We start from the raw sequence: 24,038 nt of genomic DNA, 5'->3' as shown, positions 1-24,038 counted from the left end.
GTACATATTTTTTTACAAAATGTAACAAAATTTACTTTGAAAATATTTTATCATTAAGTAAATCAATTGGATAATAAATATACAAAACTGCATGCAATGAGAAAGACCAAGTACTTAAATATTATATGCAATGACCAAGCATACAAATGATATTAATAAATGCAACGTATGCATTTTCTGAAGGAGTACAATATAATAATGCATTTGTTTAGATAATTGTTTGAGGTAAAATACTTACATGTGTATCCAGTGACGGAAGTTACATCTGAAACTGTTGAATTGTCTGCAGCAACAGCTAAAATGCTGAAGTTGTACTGGGATGCAGAAACAAGTCCTGTCATGCTGATACGTGTTGCAGATGTTGTGATATTGGAACTAAAAGGCCCTGCAGTCTGTATCCTGTAACTAATCTGGTCACCTGGTACTGCAGTCCATGATAAGTATATTGTTGAGGATGTAGCATTGACAACAACAAAGTTAGTTACTGGTGCTGGTCCTGTAAAAGAAGAAACATATCCTTGTAAATCTCTTCATGAATGCCAAAACCACTTAATACTTTCTGTTAAAATTCTTTAACAATTCCGATTTGTTCTGCCAGTAAGTCTTTATTTCAAACCTTTAAAGGAACTTATTACTTTCAATATCACCATTTTCAGAGGAAATATTAACACTTACACTGTAAGCCACATGGTATAATTTTGGGGGGAAATATTTTCCTTAATATGTGAAGGAGTTTAGTGTGTCAAGTTATAAAAATGAAGATGAACTAGAACATGTTACATAATGAGACATTCAACAAAGGAATAAAATCAGCAACATATTTTGTGAGCGAAACCTCTAACACACACTGAGTTGTCACAATGCATCTGCATGTTCCAGTCACACAGAGGTTTTAAATATAAGGAAGAAGACGTGGGACATTTCTAGCACTTCTAATCAATTATTAGAAATGTCTTGCTGTCATTTTTTTCTGTATTCATAGACAATCTTAACATATGTTCAATTTGTTCCTCTGAAGAGTTTTATTCCACCATCTTTAGGGAAGACCAGGAAGTGGTTAAGTTTAAATCGCATAAAATCATTCTAAAATACCGCCACTGTGTCTTACTGCATTTATAGTGCATTTTTACCTACATGTATAATGCTTCTTGGCAAATGCTCTAAAATGATATATGTTGTTTTTCCAGCTGTCATAAACTGCCAAGTATGAGTGCTTCAACTCGCTTAGCTATGCCCCATTTTATTTGTTCCTAGAAGAAAGTGATCTGACATGTATATCAATAACAAATCTCTACATGCTGTTTCCTACTGTAAAATCACCTTTTCTGGTTATGTTTCTAAAAGTACTTTTTAAGAAGTATCTCTAATTACATATTGTCTGAATTAATAAACTCATGAGTAAAAACTATAATTTAAAAGGGTTAGCGTCTTCTTAAATTTCCAAAATATCATTCTTTATGAATTAAGTTCTAATGTAAACCAACAAATTATGCATCTCATCTGCCGTTTCACCCATCATACAACAGAAAGTCACCACAAGTGTTTTAACTAATATCATACAATACTGTTTGTTTTGGAAGGTGCTCAGAAATCATAAACTGCCTCTCAGATTACAATGGTCTTCTTTAAACATGTGTGATCAAATGCTTCCACCTCCAAAACTAACCTTACCCGACACCTGCAGCAATTAGAAAGACCCCAAAAGTATCTTACCAAGAGGATCAAGGGTCTCAAACAGATGCCATATGCTGCTCGGTTAAAAAAACTCCAGCTCTACTCAATTGCATACCGCCTACTTCGAGGCCATCTATGCCTGACATACAAAGCTATGTCAAATCCAGAATTAATGGACATGCTCCACCTCAGTAAATCTAAATCCCTTAGAGCCACACGCTCGAAGGACTTGAACCTCAGCACAGAAATAAATAGAACTTGCTGCAGGGACAGGTTCATAACCCAGAGGCTCCCTTCGCTCTGGAATAGAATTTCAGTTCATGTGAGGCAGAGCACCTCACTGAATCTCTTCAAGAAGAATCTCGATAGGTGGATGGGGGATCGTAGGTTTGTCCCAGGGATTACTCCAGTGTCACTATTAGACAGAGGCACAGTAAACTAAACCTTAAAAAGGGCACAGTATACTCAAATCAAGGGGTGGCGTAAGCCATACAGAATCTGGCTAGGCTTATAATTGCCCCAGGGCAGATAGCCTAGTATGAACCTATGAACCTATGAACCTATAATGAATAATTTTGTTACCAACAACACTATAAAACTTACAGTAAACTAGCAGAGGAATCAGATACAGCAAACAGATCCAACTTACATGACAGGTTAGCCAGCTTCATTTTCCCTAGCTAAGTGATACTTATCCAAATCTTAACTAATTTCTACATTTTCTGTCAAGGTGAGTGTTAAAATAATCCACAATTCCCGTCAAAAGAGACACAAAACAGAAATGCCTACTGTTGGCTGCATTATTTGATTTATGTATTTAACTACAGCAACTCATCTGAGTTCCTAATGTTGTAGGATATCAAACTCCTGGACACACAAAAGGCAAACTACTATTTGGATATTAAACTATGTGATTTATGACTATGTTAGTGCGAGTACTGATTAATGAATCATTGCACATATTTTTCTTCCTGTACATAAAAGTGAAATAATATTAGCTTTTCCTAGGCTAAAATGTGCCCTGAGAGGTATGTAGAAAACTTTGGATAATCTATCATTCCTCATTGTTTGCAGTATATTGATAGGTTACTTACAAATAACAGATTATTCATACTTACAGCAGAAAATGTGGGAAATCAGGTGGTTGATGGATATATATAGTTAGCGTACGTAAGAGTATAAAGTTTGTCCAGAGACTCTAACTTTTTCTGATCAATGACTTATAGTAACAGTTTATGACTAACTTTAGTGTATTCTGTTTGAGCTGCAGCATTCTGTACACCATTCCCAGCCATTCTCATAGTAATGGGTAGCTGATTTAAAAGCTGTGCTGTACTGCTGTGGGTAAAGCTTTTGTGAATGTATACATCAATCTTTTTATGGGGCTACTACAGCAGGAACTAATTTACGGTAATGAGGTTTTATACATCATGTAAACTGATATACAGACAACTTGTTATTTCTAGTGGTGACCCCCACAATACACACATACACACATTATAGAACATTTGTAAATCAGTTGTCTTTAAATGTATCTGCCACATAACTTGCCTTATGGATGATAAATGTACATTTACTTTTTTTTTATTGGTCATTAGGTGGAGCTGTTGGTCTGTATTTAATAAGTAACCTATACTGAACACGTAATCCAGCTTATAGGTGGTCATATTTTTTATTTATTTATTTATTTATTACCATTTGTTAACTGGGTTGGGCCAACTGAGCCAAAGGCCCATTTTCAGTGAAGACCCGAAGAGAAAAGCTCTAATTACAATAACAGACATGCAAAAAAAAAAAGAAAAACAGTAATTAATACAAAAACTAAAAATTACAATAGTAATAGTGACAAGAAACATTGATTGTATATATATATTGCAAAGAGCAAGAAAGAAAGGTAGATAAAAAGAGAGAAAAACTTAAAGTAATCAAAAGTAGAATTTAGGAAGAAATCAGTTAGAGATCAGGTCAGAGCTTGGCAAGGGCAGGACCAGGTCTTAAGAAGGTAGTGTTTGAGTTGTATACATCAATATTTTTATGGGGCTACTACAGCAGAAACTGATGTATTGAAATTAGGTTTTATACATCGTGTAAACTGATATACAGACAACTTGTTATTTCTAGTGGTGACCCCACAATACACACATTATATAACATTTGTAAATCAGTTGCCTTTAAATTTATCTGCCTAAAAATACTGTTACAGATGATAAATGTACAGTTACTTTTTTATTTCTCATTATATGGAGTTGTTGGTCTACATTTAATGAGTAACCTATACTGAACATGAAATCCAGCTTATACGTGGTCATATATATTAGTTGCTGTATCCATCTCAGATTATTTTGCCTTATTCTGAATTATATGAAGATGTCCAGAGCTGCAGTGTAGATTTTTATTTTTACTAGTAGCTAAATACATTATTCTCTAGTTTTATGGGAGTGTCAGTCGTCTGTATATTGTGAAACATGCTTTATTACACAATCTTGACCACAATAATCTGACCAATTTATTTCTATCTTAGTGTGTCGCAGTGTCAAACAGATTGATATGATGTTTTCCCATCAGTCTGCAAACATATCTTGTAGGAGGCTGAAGAACTGCATAGTTTATTTCATTTGACATAAGTATGCTCAGTGTGTTTACAACAAATGGGTACATACCACTGCAATTTTTACTGTAGTTCCAATAAGGTGTTAAATAGTTTTGATCAACTAAAAAATGTTAAAGTTAATGATAGAAATATATAGTTATAAAATTCTAAAATTATAATTTGTGATACTGATCAGATATCTCATACCATTAAGACCAATCTACAATAAAGTATTAATGACATTAGTAAGCAAAAACTGTAAAGGTATGTATCCAATATTTTGCTATTTGTCAGAATGGGAATTCTGCATTTAAAACAAGTCTCTGTTCTTGTTCATGTTGAAATAAATAACAGGATAGAATTTGATGCTAAGAATTATTCACAATATAAGTTAATTTTAAAAGGCAATTTTTCAAGACCTTATGTACTGAATAAAGACTGTGCTTGAATATTTTTATTTATATGTCTGTTTAATTATTATATTGATGACGATATTTCACCTGTTGTTTCTAGTTGCTTTAACTGATATATTTACTGTTTACACAACTGTTGTGTGTGTTTGTTTTTTTTTCTCATACTCCTTAAAGATGTTAGCCAAGGAGGAAAAAGATGGGACAGCTTGTGTAGATGAAACAAAAGGCTATTTGAACTTTGGTTTAAGATTGCTCAAGTATAGATACATTCTTTATGTTTTATCATGTTTTCATGGTGTTTTCTGTCCATGTGGATATCTTGCTTTGTGGTTCTAAGGAATCTGTTAAATGTGAATGCTGCAAACACCACATTGTTGATATCAAACACACATTTACCAATACGACAAAGTGTATCTGAGCTGCCACAGCCATCTCCCCCTTACATGCTTCAGTCCTACAAATCAAAATACTGACAATCCCCAAAGTATGGACAGGTCTACCAGCAGACTGGAATAGCTTGAATTATGTGGAAAACCTGTGGACAGCTAGGCTATCTTCTGCTAGGAAGGAATTTTAGTGTCTGATTGCCACTAGGCATTTGGACCTGGGCTTTGACTATTGAAAAACATACAAGTATCAAATAGTATTGATGAGATTTTAAATGGCTGCCTTCCACCTTACTTAAAAATTAGAATGGTAATTGTTTGTAAAAGAAAAAAAAAGTCATACAACACTTGTTTCCTGATCAAATATTTTCATATTGCCCTTTCAAAGATGTTTCATTTCTTGTGTTTAATGACTGATTAACAGTTACTGTTGTAATATCACTTCTTTGTATCAGCTATGGCAGTCTGATATGTACCTATATCTGTTTTCAAGACACAAATTAATACAGTTAATGTGCCTATCTGACAAATAAGAAACACTAATTTACCTTCATCAACATCAGCAATCATGGTGTCAGAGAACTCATATTATCAGTATCTTCTGTTATTTTTGCTCTGATAAATATACACTTATTTGTTCTTCAACACCTTCTTATGCGTTTACCATATTCTGTTGACTTTTACTTATCCCATATTAACTGTTGACAGGAATTTGTCAATAAACTAGATTTTACTTTTTTCTACTCCTTTGAATCACAGTACACCTTATCATGTGGCTAGATTCAAAGGTTCAGAGTGCACATGTCTTCCATAATGTGTAGCAGATACTGTGTAAAGCTGTCCTTGTATCTGTAAATGAGATAAATCTGAGATGTATTCATCTGCACTCATTGATACTGGGCATCATCGCAGCACATTGACACTGCTAGGTGTACTAAATGACAAAGTTTTAGGTTCACACAGTCTGCATCACAGATAATCAGCTATGAAATACATTTTCTGCTTCCTGATCCCTCAATGGCCATCATTACACTGTACTTACATGCATTTAGCCTGTTTATTTCATCCAAAACTTTATCCTATTTGATTTTCACAGCTGGGAAGGATGTTGAAGTGGTGACTTCAGTTGCTAAAGGAATGAGGGTCTCTGTTTAAATCTCACTAATTTTACTTTGGAAAATCCAAAAAAATGTGCAGAGACATTGTGCAATGAGCATGTGTATGCTACATGTTACCTGCTTCAGTGAGAGACATGATATGAATCACTCTGCCTCTTGAAGGTCAAATGTTTTTGCTAATCCTCAACCCAAAGCAGGAATTCAAGCTTGGGGACCACAATCAACACATGTACTTTATACCCCTTCCCCATAGATAAAGATAAGCACTCCATTCTCCAGCAAATGCATCTTTTCACCAGCCAGATTCTGGAACACCAAGTTTACTGCTAGAAGCACACGCAGCTTAGATATAATCTAGGATGTATCTCCCTATGCCTCAGAGCTGGCCTGTATGCCGTATGTTCTGCAATGTATTTGTAGAGTTAGCATTTGGAGAAATCGTATTGTTTCTATAAAGACACAGTTAAGATCTTGGTGGTCCCTAAAGGTGTATACAAAATGAGAGATGACACACTCACATTTTTGGTTTTCATGCAAAGTTTTAGAGAAACTGCTGTACACTCAATGAAAGTTAAAAGAGTGAACTGGATCTGGTAAGCTCTTAGACACATGTTTAATTACCACTTTCTGCAAACAGGACCAAATCAGTATTCTGTGCTGATGCAGTGACATCATTGCTGTGGCTTGCTAAAGCGTACAAAAAGCACTGATACTAGTTTACACATCCAGTTACTTGCTGTGTGTGTGTGTGTGTGTGTGTGTGTGTGTGTGTGTGTGTGTGTGTGTGTGTGTATCTCCATACCCAGATTGCTCTAACTGCATCACTGCTGGCAGAAAAAATTGTGTCCTGGACATCTGGTGTTTTTTCTTCTCTCATTAGTAGATATAGATAAGTATGATGCAAATCATTTCAAGCTGACAGCTGTGTGAGAAAGTACTGAGATGCAAATCCCACCTGCAAAAATTATTCCTACAGGTATTCAATGACCAGCTTTACTGGATTCTGGCTATCTAACACAACTTGCTGTAAGTAGTATTTTGAAAGATAAGGAAGCTAAACTCTTAAATAGACTGGGAACATTATGCTTGGAAGACCACTGTGTTAGCCTTTCTCCACTTGTATGATATCATAGAGTACATAAGTCTGTGACTGTGCAAGCTTTGCAGCCCCACCAAGGACAGGGAGCAGGTTCCCTTGCCCTGTTGACAAAATGCTTATTCCTGTTATTTCAGGTGGGTTGCGAGAAACACGAGCTTCATCAGCTGTGACATAGCAATGCTTTTATAAATGAGCATGTGTCATTCGTTCTCAGGTGAAGGTGTAATAACACATCCTGAAGTTTATTTGATGAAATGGGAGACAGGATAGGTTTGGGGGTGCAAAGTGTGCTTCATGATTGATAATGAAGTATTATTGTTGCAGAAGTATTTATGAAAGTAAACTATTATGAGACAACCTAAAAGTAGATTTACCTGACTAGCAAAATGAATACAGTAAAAAGAATCAAAATATTTGATATTGTGAAACATCCATAATTATACGGTAAGAAATGTACAGGTAAATGGTGGAAGTTAGTTGACAAGTCACTGTTTTCAGACAAGTTGACCTGCCTTTATTAAAACCTATAATCTGGTGTATACAGTTTATTCAGATGACTATGTCATGGAATGAACAGCTTAAGTGAGTGCTGCTGTCTGATATTAGTCACATTTGTCCATGTATCTAGTTTTTCACTCTTGTGGTACATGATACTTTCCTGCTTGAGTCACTACATTAATATGTCGACAAAATTTATAGATATACATAAAATAATACTACACGTGAGGATAAAAATACAATGAGAGGTGGAAGGACAGGGGAGTGAACATATATATCCAGAGGTAAGGGAAAATTTAATAACTAAAAAAAAGTTATGAGAAAACATTTGGTAGAAAATTAAGACACTAGAAAAATAAAGCACACCTCAATAGGTGTAAAAGTATTTAAATAGGACATTATGTCAAAACACCTGCCCTTTGCAAATGTCTGGCATCATGGACTGAGTGTATTAGACCAAAAAGATAGAGTAAGGTAGAAAAAGCCATCCTAAGATAGAAAGTAGGTTATGATGATGAGTGTATGCAAAAGTCTAGAAGGGGATGATATTGTAAATTTACAGCAAAGAATAACTGACTACCTAATGAGAAATGCATTTAAAACAGAGTCATTCTATAAGAATGCAAGCAGAGTATTTCACAGATGAAGTAATTTGAAACATATTTTTTAAGGAAAGAGCATTGCGACACGTTTTAAAGAAACAGTAATAATATTGTATTTTCTAAATATGGTTAAGCACTTTTTAGACTTTTACTGCTAGGTGAATACTCTGAACCTGATTTTACTTAAACTAGAAGTCATATAACTTGTAAACTTCATTTTTTGAAGGATGGCTATAGCCTTACCAGTTCCACTTTATAATACACCCAGCAGCTGGTCTGTAACTACTTACTTGTATATGCAGTAGCTGAAGCAGCATCTGATGATGTTACGTTGTCTGCAGCCACTGCTATGATGCTGATGTTATACCTGGAACCAGAAACAAGTCCTGACAAAGTGGTGCTTGTTGTTGATACTGTAGTGGATGAATTAGATGGCCCCACAGCCTGTAGTCTGTATGTAATCTGGCTGCCTTGTACTGCACCCCATGATAAGGAGATCGAAGAGGTTGTAGCAGAGGTGACATTTAGGCTGGTGACAGCTACTGGTTCTGTGAAAGAGAAACAAATGAGCTGTTAATCTTGTTCTAATGGTATGTCTCTCGCACACACATGCTCATACACACACACACACACACACACACACACACACACACACACACACACACACACACACACACACCTATGATAATCGATGAGAAAGTTCACAACAAAAGTGTATGCAAAAGTATTTCCTTGCTGTATGTTGACTTTGGTGCAGAGTTCCCTCACTGATCCTCTTATGAACAAGTTTATTGATTTCTAAGGCTTCAGACTCTGGCATCTGTCATTTGCCATGTTATAGAAAAAGTGCAAAGTTTTTTTTTTTTTTACCATTTCTTTTTGTTATAATTATGTCCTCATCTTGTAAAGTTAGCTTTTTGTGTGGTTTATATCTTTACATTGTTTACTTCAGTGGACATATATTTATTAAGTTTAATAAACTGATCTTTCTGTTTACTGCATGCTGAGTAGCTGACCAATTACTCCCTGATTCCATGACATCAAGCACCACCTTCTGATGATGCATTCCTGAGGAAACAGATTCCAGTGGGTAGCCATGTGTTCTTTAGTCAGCAGCAGATTTGTTTACAAAGTAACCAGAATGTAGGTTTGCAGTCAAAAAGTTATTTTTTGTACTCAGACCTAATGCTGTTCCCCCCACCCACCCAACCATCCTTTTAAAAATGTACTCAACACTCAAAATGCAACCTCCAGACATAAGGGAAGTGGATATTTTATTTTCAACTTCTAACCATACCGAAAGCTATTTTTAGGGATATTCCATTCAAACGATTATTTTTCTATACATCAATAGCACAAACATTCATTTACATAGTGCTAAACATTCTATGCATTTTAGTGTTGAAATAGACAAGATATGGTCAGAATAAAACATACTTATAAGCATATACAGAGTTTGCCTGGCTACACCCTTGTCAGAATGCAGTACAACAAAAAAATGTATGTAGTACATTCAAGTGAAAGATAATAAAAGTAGGATGGGACAGGAAAGGATTCTTAGTAAGGTGTATGTATAGTGATAGCCACAGAGTGTAATAGGACAGATGTAAAACTAATAGATCATTGTCTACCAATGGATTGATTGAAGGCTTTTAAGAAGAAAACTAAGGCTTTGTAAATCACATATCTTTCTGTCTGTGTCTCTCTATAAATATACAAGGTTTTCAACTGAAAAAAACAACTCAATTCACTGGTAAAACAGTGATGTCAGGTCCCAAAAAGTCACACTGGAGTTGATTTTTGGCTTCCCACAGGGATCACGAGCTGGAGGAGTTGTTTTTTGATTCCCTGAACAGAATACATCCAGTTAAATCCATTACAAAAGCTCTGAATCCTCAGAGACTATTAGTCATCGCCAGGTAAGAACAGGGAACTTTTTTTAAAAGTGTCATACTGTAACTATAACATCTGATACAAGTCTGAAAGTGGTGATGGCCACTGTCTGGAACATTTGAAAACATCCCAAGTGACACAAAACGGGTACATTATAAAAATGCAAGGACAGGGGTTTTACCAGCTGCAAGTCTCCTGCATCACCTACATGTGGGCAGTATCCTCATTAAATGTATTGACTTTGAGATCACACAACAGTACGGAAAAGGTGAAACTCTCATAACCTGCTATTCCACAACCTTGCTTTTGCAAAGACATTGGTTACAGAAAAATAAGAATACTATCAAAATTTTATAAGAAGGTCAGACCCCCCCCCGATCCCCCCAGCCACATGCACTAATCCCTGTCCTGTATCTGGGGTTGTACAGCAGTAGAAGTAAGGAGAATGTCCTTCACCACCACTGTTGTGCAAGCTTCTTCTTAAAAAAATCTTTTATGGAAACAAGAATTGAGTAATGAACTAAAAACAACTGATGTTCCCTCTACAATTAACCCTTAACAAGCCCATATGAGTCAGTAAGTATATTTGTGTGTGCACGCGTGAGTGTGTGTGTGTGTATGTGTGTGTGTGTGTGTGTGTGTGCTTATATACCCATGAATAAATATGTATATATTGCATCTCCTAAAATAGCTACAGTCTGATATTTCACTTCCTCAATCTTATTCCTCTAATATTTTATGTTTGTATTATCATGCCGTTGCTTCACATTATTTTGCTACATCTCTTTGTTTATTATAACTTACTTATTTTATACCTCATAATGACTGATATAGCATATCAAAACAGTGAAAACCAAATTAAAAAAGTGCAATTCACCTGCAAGGGCAGGTTAAAAGGCTGCCAAATTATTAATATAACACATCCAAAAATAATAAGCGCTTTTGTCCCTTAAGTTGAGACTTCGTCAGATATACATACCAACTTACATCACTCTATATAGAGTATACCCTCACAAAATTCCACCCCTCCTTAATTACAACAATTAATTAATTAAGTGAGGTAATTATTCAAGAAGTACCATTTTTTTAAAACATCCCTTAAACTGCTACATATCTATATTTCACAATTAGTATCACAAAACAAAACACTTTTAAAATGATAAAATACACCATTTTTTTTCTCTTGCTACCATCTGTCATGTAAAATGCTCACAAATAAATAACTGAATAAAAAGTTTGTTTTATATACAATCTGCCCTCTCATTTAAGATATATTTTAGTGAAACTTGTTCATTTAAGCCAGGAGGTAGTGTGGCGTTCAGCCTAAGTTGCCATACCAGTTTCCTCTTCAACAATAACCTTTTCCAGTCACCACCTCTAGGGGTCATTTTTATATTTTCTAAAATACCAACAGTAAATCAGATGAAATTACTACAAATTATAAAGTGTTTGTACAAAGCACTTGTTTCATTTTTTGTAGTAATACCGTATACATGTTCATATAGTCTTGTCTGCAATGTTCTCTCGGTCTTTCCTATATAGAAAGCCAGACAGCCATCACATTTGGCTAGATAAACTATTTAGGTGGTGCCAGAGTTCCCATTTTGAAACACTGCCCTACTCCATAGCATATTATCTAATAATATCCTACATTCCCTTATTACAAAAACATTGTTTGCAGCTACCAAATGGAGCAGTTCCCTTATTGGTAAATATAAAAATGCATGCATTGTCCTCAAAGAGCTGTTTAAAAATGTTCCCAGTTTTATATGTAAAAACAGGCTCATGCCTTAACAAGTCATGTCATTGTTCACCCTAAAAATATTCCAGGTCCTTTTTACAATACCTCTAATATCACTAGAATAATGATTATACTCAAGGACTAATGCATTCTCAAGCTTAACATCTTGGGTAACTTTCCCTGATTTTTTCCATACCTTTTCCTAACATGGGCTTAAACTTAACACCCCATGCCTAATATACTTCATTAATATAACAGTCAAGCATATTTTCACGATAACCACTAGTGAGAAACGTCTCCTTAAATTTCATAAATTCATTCCATAAATCCCTATGATCACATGTTATCCTAGCTATACGAATAGCATGCCCTTTTTTTTTCTTTTGAAAATATCGGTGATTGCTGGAGTAATGCAAATATCCATTACAAAAAGTTTCCTTTCTAAATATGTTTGATTTGAATCCACCAGCTGTATGTGAAATAGAGATGTCCAAATAACTAATACTTTCCTTATTCCAGCAATGGGTAAATCTAACATAGTTGGCACAATGATTTAAATAACCTACAAACATAATGATCTCCTCCACAGACTCATCCCACAAAATAAATATGTCATCCAAAAACCTGACATAAAGATGTAAATACTTGGCAAAGGGACAATTAAAAAAGTGTTCCCTTTCCAACCCTAACATAACAATGTTCGCAAATGCCGGAGCACAAGCTGTGCGAATTGCTATGCCCATGGTTTGTTGGTAATATTCCCCCTTAAAGTGTAAGAAATTGTTCTCAAGGACCAATTCCATAAAAAACAGCTATAATGGAGATTAGTTTCTTTGGTAGGAAAGAGTTCTGATATAAAATATTCCGAAAGAACTCTATCCCTTCCCTTTTCGGTATTACAAAAAAAGGTCCACTACTTCCGTGATTAGAAAAATTAATTCTCTTTTCCATATACTTTGCCTTAATTTACCCAAATCTTCCCAAATATCCTTTATCAAATGTGGTCTGCTTTCTACTACTTCCTTTACCCAATTGTCTATAAGGACTGCTATCAGATGGGTCTTCAATATTTTTGCAGATACAATTGGCTTAAAAGGGGGAGTCTGCATGTTTTTGTGAAATTTGGGGATCCCAAAAATGTTTGGTATGATGGGGTTGGGTTGACAAAGGAAATGGTAGATATCCTCATCTATCTGATTTTCCAAAAGATATTCTTCTAAATAAGAATCACTTCACTGGTATGCAATGTAAATTTGTTTTTTTTTATATGGGGGAATATGTCACATTGTTATACAATAAGTTTGTCATAACATTGTTGTAATCTTCCACCTTAAATAACACCATACCTCCTCCTTTATCCAGCTTCATGAGTCGTATTTCTTTGTTGTTCCTTAATGAACTTAAAATTTCCTTTTTCTTCCTTGAAAGATTTTGAAAAATCCTTTTATCCTGATGAGAACAATTTATACATGTCCTCAACTACTGCCTTTTAAAGGGGGGAGGAGTTTAAAGGTATTATACATTTTAGAGTGTAATGCGTTAATTGGCCTGTTTTCTGTTCTTGTTTGCTCCTTGAAAAAAATCTCAAAATTCAATTTTCTAGTAAATAATTTCAACTCAAGGATATAATCAGCTATATCAGCCTTCCCAGTAGGAATACATTTAAATCCTTCCAAAAATAAGGTAACATTTTCCATAACAAGGGATAGTTCTGTATAATTATATATCTTAAAACCTTTATAGGTACTTATACTACCTTCATTACTAAATAGTATTACTTCTTCCTCAACCCCCCCCCGACTTCTGGTTGTCCATCCTTGGAGAAAAATGCTGGTGTTACCTTGAGTCTAATGCCTGTCGAGATCTGTTTGTCAATCTCTCTGATATATGTGGTAGATGAAAATCATGTGGCTTGTGGGAAAAAGAATCTAGCTCATCTAAATCCCTACTACGTCTACCACGGGAATCTGGTGTTTGTACTGATGGTGACTGGCAATTATCCGCAAATGCAACCCCCTTTCTCCTTTTTGCAACCTGTAAATTAGGAATAGCATATGCCTTTTTCTGAGAGTACTGTTTGGTATTCCTCGCAAGCTTCCCCTGTTTCTTAACAAAAAAATGTTGATACTTTTTATCCACATTAACCATAAATTTTTCATATAAAAATTTATATTCAGAGAACAATAAATCATTTAATATACTTTGCGTTAACTTATATACTTCCAGACCATTTTGCCTGATCATCTTTGCTATTAAGTCAAAACCACATTTGTCAAAGTAATTTATAAAATCCTCAATCATTTCGACGTTGCACATTGTACAATTGCCCAAATGGAAACTTGTGCACTCTCAAACCTTGAGGAATACTGATACATTCCCTAAGGTAACTGTTCTCAGTCTGTAAGCATTCAAATTTATACAAAATTTTGTCCAACATATAAATTAATTCTCTTAAAGTTGGATGGTCCTTCACTTGTTCATGTGTTTTCCTCTTTGAAATGCCACCACCTGTCTTATTTTAGTCAAAAGTCATATCAATAATACTTTTGAACTGGAGAACGGAACTCGGTACCATTCCTTCTTAACACAAGTCACTTTCTTTAGCTGCCCAACTGTACAGGTAAAAGGTTTAACACTATTTGCCCCAGTCCCTTCAATAAACACATCACACCAAATGACATTTGACAACCTTTATTAGAGTTCCATAACATAGCTTTGTTCAACAAATTCATTAATTACAACTATTCATAATCCAATTCAATAGCAAGTTCACGCCAAAATGTGACTACGCACCCAGCTACACTAGACTAAATCTCTTAAGCCCCACTCATCCTTATCTCATTCCCTCCCAACTATCCTTGCCTCCATTTAAGTCTTCCTCCTCAACCACATAACTCCATCTAATATTGACATTGACCTAACCCTCCCCATGAAGATGCCCCAGGACAACTTAGTTTGTTGCCAAACTTCATTAAAAGAAACTATTCAGCATAATCAACAACTATTCCAACAAAGAAAAAAAAACAAAGGTTACACTGTAAAAAGATGTAACAGAGAATGCTCTTAGTTCCAATGCTTTATTGCAATAAAAATTCGGAATTAAGCACTTTCATCCACACAGAATGTGGACTTCCTCAGAATGCCCGATAAACTAAACATCACTCATTAAATACATTTAAAAATGGTGCCAAAACATCGTGACTACAATTTATAGTAATCAATCCAAAAATATAAAAAATATATAAAATTTGTTTTTATATGTTAATATGTAGCTATGAGTGTAAATATAAAACTCAGTCAATTAATTACTGTCTACAAATATGACAAATAAAGGGTTACTATAAACATAATAATAATAATATAAAATCAATTAATTCATATTCATGTTCCATTAAATGCTTTATGTACCAATCTTTACACAATAATATTTATCTTGAATGAACGTCCACTATTTTAATAATAAAATGGGTTTAATAGTAATATACTCCTTCAACCCTCGTTCATTGGAGTCTTCAGTATACATTTGCCAATTTACTTCTTTTTTGCTTAACACAGCTTTACTATTACCCCCCTGGGGACCCACATCTACCTGTTCAAGGATAGCAAACTTGAATGTATGTGTCTCTCCACTCTGAGCAATACGTCTGTACAATGCATTATTTTTGTCTTTCCTTATTATATCATATGTTGTTGTGTCTTTTGGCTTTTCCCAGTTAGGGGTCACCACAGCAGAACTCCGGTCTGCTAATGATTGGTAGTTGATTTTTATGTGCCGAGTTACCAGCCCAGACGCACAACCTTCAATGAAGGTACGCCCATTCATGCATGTCTCCACGCAGAAGACGCTCTAGCTGAGAATCGAACTGGACAGCGTCTTACTGTGAGGCGTCAATGCTACCACAGCACCACCACCGCGGGTCCTTATTATATCATATGTGTGTTTATATATTCTTTTCTTAAATTGCCTCTTGGTTTTCCCTATATAGAAACCGGGGAAAATCATACATTTAGCCATATATGTATAATATTTTTTGTATTACAATTACCATGTCCAAAATATATTTTAGTCTTATTCACATTTTCCAATGTAACCTTTTCTACTTCCCATATAAACCTACATTGTCTACAATTTCCACATCTCTTGGTGTTTCTGTAATGCAGTCTCTTCTCAATCCCCCTATTTGAGGTTTCAAATATGTTCTTTAAGTTACATGCCATCTTATATACAAAAGCTGGTCCTTCACCCACTGTCTCCCTAATTTTGCTATTTGTCATCAAGATGTTCCAATTCCTATTAAGTATTTGTTGGACCTGTTGTACTTTAGGATTATATTCTAATACACATGCTCTCCTATACATGCTCCCCTATACTGATTAACCTCTTTTACACTGTTATTCATCAATGCCGACAGTCCTTTCCCTAATATGGGTTGGTATTTTTTCCCCACTCATTTAATACATACTGCTTTACATCGGCCAACATGTGTAAGGGGTATCCTCTTTCTGCAAAGAATGACCCAATGGTATTTAGTTCATTTACCATGTCATTATATCTGGAGGTCATTCTGGCTGCTCTTGTACACTGTCCTTTATAAATACTTTTCATCATCTTCCTTGGATGATAACTATTATAATCCAAACAGTTATTTGAAAAGGTGTTCTTTCGATATATCTGTGATTTAAAACCTGTGGGTGTGCTTGATATGTAAGTGTCCAGATAAGCTATACCTTGTACATTAACATTGTGGGTAAACTTCAGATAACTACTGGTGTTATTCAAAAATACTACAAATTCTTCTATTGATTCTTTTGGCCCATCCCATAAAATAAATACGTCATCCAAAAATCTTGAATAATATCTCACATATTTATAGTAAGGGCTTTTGAATAAATGTGTATTTTCCCACTCTAGCATCACTAGATTTGCAAAAATAGGGGCACAAGCGGCCCCCATTGCTACTCCTCTAGTCTGCCTATAATGTTCCCCTTCAAATTAAATATAATTGTGATCAAGAACTATAGTCATCAGTTCCATGATAAAGCTTACCTGGTTCCAACCCAAATCTGAAAAACTTCTCATGCTATTACAAAAAGCTTCTAAGCCTTCATCTCTAGGAATACTAGAAAATGAATCAATCACGTCTATTGTAATATATACTAAGTTGTCCCTCCAAACTTCTGTTGTGAGGTTCCCTAGAAACACCTACGAATCCTTTACCATGTGTGGTACCTTGGCATATATATGTTTAAGCCATGTATCTATTACCTTACCTATGGCAAAAGTTTTTGATAGACTGCCAGAAACTATCGGTCGAAAAGGTGGATCTGCTATACTTTTGTGGACTTTAGGTATTCCTATAATCGTTGCCATTAAGGGATGTTCTACCTTCATAAAGTTGTACAAATCATTAGTGATGCAACTGTCTAAAAGAAATTCTTCCAAATACATGTATATCCTTCTACAGCCTATATGTACCTCATTCTTAGATATCATATCATAATTCTCAGACTCATGTAAAATTTTACGCATTTTAGATATATAATTAATTTTGTCAAAAAGTACTATACCCCCTCCCTTGTCAGGCTTTTTGACAAAATGAATTATATGAGCCTGACAAGGGAGGGGGTGCAGTACTTTTTGACAAAATTAATTATATAGAATTATGAAGCCTGACAAGGGAGGGAGTTGTTATGTCTCAGTCTACCCTCTGAACAACTCTATATCCTTTGCTTATATAAAAGTATAGTTATGGATATGTATGTATGTTTTTTTACCTCTATAATGTCAGTGGAGTTTGTCTCCCTGGGTCTCTGCTCAAAATGGGTTTTATGCCCAGATGGAGTCTCATGGTAATCAAATGTCAAACAAAAATAAAATATCTATATCTATCTAGATACATGCATATACATATAAATGTATATACACACACACACACACACACACACACACACACACACACACACACACACACACACACACACACAGTGTCAATGTAATACATTGAACTTCCTATAGTTCATAGGTAAGTACTATGCTAATTTCCCTTGTGGACCACTTTAATCCTAGCCAATTTCCCTTAGTGAGGCTCAAACCCTGTGCTTGTTATCTAGGAAGGAAATCACCTTAAAACTCCCAGCTTCATGGTATTGGAGATACCTGGGCTATATGCAAATGACCCCATAAAGGACATATCAGTGATTAAGCTACATGGCTTCTGAATTCCCATGACTTTTTACTTTTAAGGCTTTATTTTCATTCTGTCAAGTAATGCCAAAGCTCACTAGATGTAAACATGCTATGTTTCAGAATTTTTGTGATATCAGTACAGCATAAGGGAATTGCTTGTCTATACTTTAGAAACACAGGACTAAAAACCCAGCTGATGACCATAAACGTTAAGGTGCTTTTAAAATATCCCAAATAACTTCGAGGCAAAGGTTAAAAATATTATACAGACAAACCATTCAGAAAATGCTGCAAAATAACAAGTCTTGAAAGTCATTTTTGCACCTTTTACATACTGATTATTTTGCATTTTTATCTCAATGCAGAAAATTATATGAATAAGTAGGCAGCATTAGCATCCCCTTTGGGGCCAGTTTTACTATTTAAAATTAGTCCAGTAAATTGGCTGTTAAAAGTAACTTAACATGTCTTAACAAACATTCCCATGATGTTTTGCAGTACTTGTATACCATAAATAACAAAATGCTGCCATGCAACATGCCAGAATAAATGGTGAGCAGTTTGTTCAGAATATTTCATCTATTATCAAACATAAAGAAGTGCATCTGGACAATATTAAATAGAAATTATAGTTTTAGTTTTAGTCCTACATGTAAAAACAAAATGAAAACCTATACAATTTATTTTATAATTCATTTGGTTCATGATTGTATTGTTATCTCAAACAAGAATTAAACCTTTGATGAAGGTTGTGTTTTCCTGTTTCATTCACTTTCTGGATATGTTGTATCAGTCATTATTACAGGTGACACCTGGCATGGTTATATCAGTCTCACATACATTTCCATGTTTTTGACAAATTGTAATCCAAACCTGATTTTGTTAACTGAAATAGCACATAAATAGGCATTAAAGCAAGGCTTCATTCCTATAAAATTTAGTATGCCTGATCAGATACCACGTATTTCACTTTTATTTAATCCTTATTCTAAGAATCAAAACTTACTTGTAAATATGGACAAAATGACTGGATTCCCCAGTGTTACATTGTCTGCAGCTACAGGTGTGATCGTGATGATGTAGGCACTGCTAGGGTTCAGTCCAGACAAGCTGACATAAGGAGTGGTGACTGTCAGATATGATGATGGAGGCCCTGTAACTTGTATTCTGTAGGAAATCTGATTACCAGGAGGTGTTCCCCATGATACAAATACAGATGTAGCCGTTGCATTGACAACAGATGGTTGGGTTACATCACCAGGTGCTGCAAGAGAAAATAGATTACAAGTCAATCCCTAGTTCTCACAATTGCTTCATCTGTCTAAAAGCTTGATGTAAGATAAAATGTACTTGTTCTCCTTGCTTGCCATAAAGACTTTCACTGATGCATTCATTAAAATATGCTTGAATTTATATCAATCATCCTTTAGACTAGAATATTCTGCAAATTTTGGGATATATCAGATTTTTATTTCAGATACTGAAATTGTAAAAGTACCTTCTGAATTAATTCAGAACAGACACAGAGGAAGGAGATAACACTCCCTTTGAATAAAAATTTTCACTTTCAGTGTATGAGTCACTCAGCACTTACATATTGGCAACAAAAGGAGTGGCTTTGTTTTGGAATAGCTATTAAACTCTATTCTAGGGTGAGGTTTACTCAAGGAGGCCACATTTAATAAATGCACTATAAATTCATTGGTCTCTAAATTGGAATTTGTTAAACTTCTTCCTTCACATACTTGTTCAAACTTGTGGGTTTTGTCACGTCTTAAAAGGTCTATAGAACCAATATGCGTATGTGAATGTCATGAGTTAAATAGCCAAAGGTGTATTATCCCAAAGACATGAGCTCTCATTCACCATCAGCATTCTACAAAAGTATTGTAAAAGAATACAGTGGCAGACACATCAATGGGGGAAAAAGCCTTAAGAGAACCATCAGAATGTATCTTATGTTGGATGGGCTTTAGGAAATTACTGTGAGACAACATTCACCACAACAACCACATCACCATAAAAAACACATGCAAGACATTGAGTACACAAACAGAATTATATCTCGTCCCCTTGGATTACAACAGGTTTCTAGAAAGATCAGCAGAATATGGAACATAGTTTATCTATATATACAGACTATTGCTAAGCCCCCTTATGGATGACTGCATGTAACTAAGTAGGGCTCCTAATCATAAGAATGTGGAAGAAACAGATATGCATCTGAAGGATACACTATGAAATAAAACCAATGTATTTTATCTAACCATTGTCTGGGATGTGAAAAGATGGTTTGCTGTTTGATATTTTGGGTGATATTCAAAAAACAGCAGCTGATACAAATGAATTACTTGTTGATTTTGAGTTCACTTTATTTAGGAATTTTATGCCTTGGTGTGATATGAGACAGTTATATGAGAAATATGAAAATATCACATTTTAGCATGACCATGCTATGTGTTTAAGACATTGCAGAATACCTTTTTTTCCAAGCTAAGGGTACATTGCAAAACAACAAGCTTGTTTGTCCCCTCATTAACCTTTCCTACAACAAGGAAAATGTTACACTAAGAATGGCTTGTCTACTGAACTCTAATATTATGTTGAGACATCTGGAGCATTTATCATATTCAATAAATCATGCAATCCTAGTAAAATGTACTAGAATAACCTGCAGTGTCTTACAACTGACAACAACATGTTTATTAAATAACAGAAATAATGGGTGGTGCAGTGATGTGGCATTTGCATTATCACCTCACAGCAAGAGGTTCTCCAGTTCGATTCTTGGCTGGGGTGCCTTCTGTGTGGAGTCTGCATGTCCTCCCTACATTCACATGGGTTTCCTCCACGTACTCCAGTTTCCTCACACATTCCAAAAACATGCATTTGGAGCATTTCTCCCTGGGCCTCCACTGAAAATAGGCTCTGTCTCAGTCAGACTTTCCCAGTAAACAAATGTTAAATAAGCATAAAATATAAGAGTGGAAGAGGCTGCTATTGAACAATGTGATGTAAGCTCTCCATCTGGTACCAGGGTCTGTGATTTGACAGTAGCCCTGTGGACCCTTAAACCAGAGGAATAAAAATAGCTCCCTAGTGATTGCCCATGTGGGAGTGAATGATATGAGTGACTGCATCCAGAGGGACATGCGGATAGACATGATGTAGCTTGTCATGCATGTGCTAGTCGCAGTAAACTCACTAGTTTAGAGTAGTGTCTTTGCTTCACAAAGAATGATGGCAAGATACCAGGACACGATAAGTGGCTTTTACAATTGGCTAAGTAGCTGTTGTCATTCTAAGGGCATTTTGTATATGTCAGCCTGGGATGAGATGTTAGACAAAGCTTCCTATTTTACTAATAATGGCTTACATCTCTCATTCCAAGGCTTTTCCTTACCGGTTGAAATCTTTCCTGACCCCACAATGCCATTTCTGCCAGAGTCCACCTGATGGACTTTACAACATAGCAAATAGTGACACTTCTCAATTCTAGGAGTCTAAATAAAAACATGCTTAAAATTCAGGCCCACCTGCAACTCAAACCCATTCATATTTCTATAGTTACTCTGACATTGTTTAACTGCAGTAAAAATCAGTATCCAAATGTTCACTTGGCACCAGCTCAGCACTGCTAGGAAACAAGTAAATTCACTATTACATACAGTTTTAGTGCCGTGACAGCATTCCATCCATATCAGGGTTTAGTTCCTATTATTTTGTCAGGCCATTGGCTAAAAGCAGGGACTAGCTGCATTTGTCTGAAATATCAAATTACCCATAGCCTTAATTTGGAGTTGCTGGTGGCCTAAATCACTATTAACACACTCATCTTTTACTTTATTGCTAGCTACAATTCCCATCAATATCCTTCAAAGTTCATGTAAATTACCCTACTGCCATTGAGGTATTAAATATCAAACCAAATACCATCTTGCTAGGAGATTTTAGTTGCACAAACTTTAATTGGCAGACTAAAATGATATGCTCAACATTTCCAGATGTTTGTTAATGCCAATGCTCTAGAGAAAATTATAAAACTATCCACTATATGCTCTAATGTTCCTGACCTGGTCCTAACCAGTCTAGACAGTGTTTACTCCACACAGCATCTCATCCCTTCCTAAATCTGTACATAAGTTAGTCAGACATCTTCTCTGTCAGACCTAGTGGTAGTACCTCACTACCAAATGAAATTGTCTTTAAAGACTTCACCAGGGCAAATCAACTTCAGGTTGAAGAAGATATGCAAATGAATCCAACAGAGATGGCTGCCACATTCAACAACTTTTACCAATACCTGAACAGCTGTATAAAAAATCAGTACTTGTCTCTAAGTATAATGGTAATTTCAGTTATAAAACTGCTGTGGTGGAAGTCCAGTATTAATAAATTGTACAATAAAAGTACAATAAAAGAACAAAAATAAATGTGTCACTGCAACATGAACAGTAACATTAGAAAATACACATCAATGTATGAGCTTAAAACAACAACAGATATCAAAGGAAAATACAAATCGTATCTATACTTATGTCAGCAAATTAATGAATAATGTCCAATGATGCACTGAGCTCATCTATAATCTTCTTCTTCTTCTTTCGGCTTTTTCCCCGGTTAGGGGATGCCACGGTGGATCAACTCTCTGCTCATGATTGGCAGTGGAGTTTTACAGTGTCGAGTTGCCAGCCCAGTGCCCAACCTTCCACGGAAGGCACACACACACACGCACACTCGCACACACACACTCGCACACTCACACACTCACACACTCACACACTCACACCTAGGGCCAATTTTATTGTGTCCAATCCACCTACAGCATGTCTTTGAGATGTGGGAGGAAACCGGAGCACCAGGAGGAAACCCATGCGACCACAGCGAGGACATGCAGACTCCGCACAGAAGGCACCCCAGCTGAGGATCGAACCGGAGAGCCTCTTGCTGTGAGACAACAACACTAACCGCTGCACCACCGTGGCCGATATTCCAATCAGTGGATAATGTCAATGTATTATCAGACACATTTCCTAATTTCTTTTCTCCAAATACCTACATTATTGCCCGCAGTATCCATGAAATTATACTTTACCTTGAAATCACTTCAGAACAAATCTTAATATGCCCATCAAAGACTAAAGTAATGGAACCAGAAAACATACCAGGCTGTATTCTCATTGATGGCAAGTATGGACTATTTGACCCTCTACTTAAACTGTTCAACCTGAGTCATTCCACAGGAGTTTTACCTGATGCCTGGAGAAGAGACACTGTTACTCACAAAAACAAAGGTGGCACCGCTAGATATCTAAGTTATTATATGCCCATCAGCCTCACCAGCCTTATATGAACATATCACAGTAGAGAACATTTCGCAAACACAAGCTAATTAAAGGAAAAAGACCATAATCAGGTTTTTTGAAAGACAAGTCCTGTCTCATGAACACGGTGAGCTTCTGTGAAACTGTACCAGAGGTTGTGAACCTTGGTTATGTAGCGAATACTGATCATCTCAAACTGGTGAAGGCTTTTCACATTGAAACTGTACCAGAGGTTGTGAACCTTGGTTATGTAGTGAATACTGATCATCTCAAACTGGTGAAGGCTTTTCACATTGAAACTGTACCAGAGGTTGTGAACCTTGGTTATGTAGCGAATACTGATCATCTCAAACTGGTGAAGGCTTTTCACATTGAAACTGTACCAGAGGTTGTGAACCTTGGTTATGTAGCGAATACTGACCATCTCAAACTGGTGAAGGCTTTTCACATTGAAACTGTACCAGAGGTTGTGAACCTTGGTTATGTAGCGAATACTGATCATCTCAAACTGGT

The 24,038-nt window shown here is 35.7% G+C and overlaps 1 protein-coding gene across 1 annotated transcript in view; it reads right to left on the bottom strand.

Annotated features, from left to right (window-relative positions):
- Positions 1–24,038, bottom strand: part of LOC122801341 (mucin-19-like) — a 938,154-nt gene that overhangs the window by 651,068 nt on the left and 263,048 nt on the right. The window contains exons 15-17 of the mRNA XM_044070881.1: positions 19,208–19,465; positions 8,671–8,928; positions 239–496 (exon numbers count right to left, since the gene is read on the bottom strand). Coding sequence (XP_043926816.1) covers positions 239–496; positions 8,671–8,928; positions 19,208–19,465 — 774 coding nt within the window. The remainder of the gene's footprint in view (positions 1–238; positions 497–8,670; positions 8,929–19,207; positions 19,466–24,038) is intronic.

Source organism: Protopterus annectens, chromosome 4.part1 (genome assembly GCF_019279795.1).
Source record: "Protopterus annectens isolate FY-2018-M chromosome 4.part1, PAN1.0, whole genome shotgun sequence".
NCBI lineage: Eukaryota > Metazoa > Chordata > Ceratodontiformes > Protopteridae > Protopterus > Protopterus annectens.
This window is presented reverse-complemented; position numbering and strand designations above follow the sequence as displayed.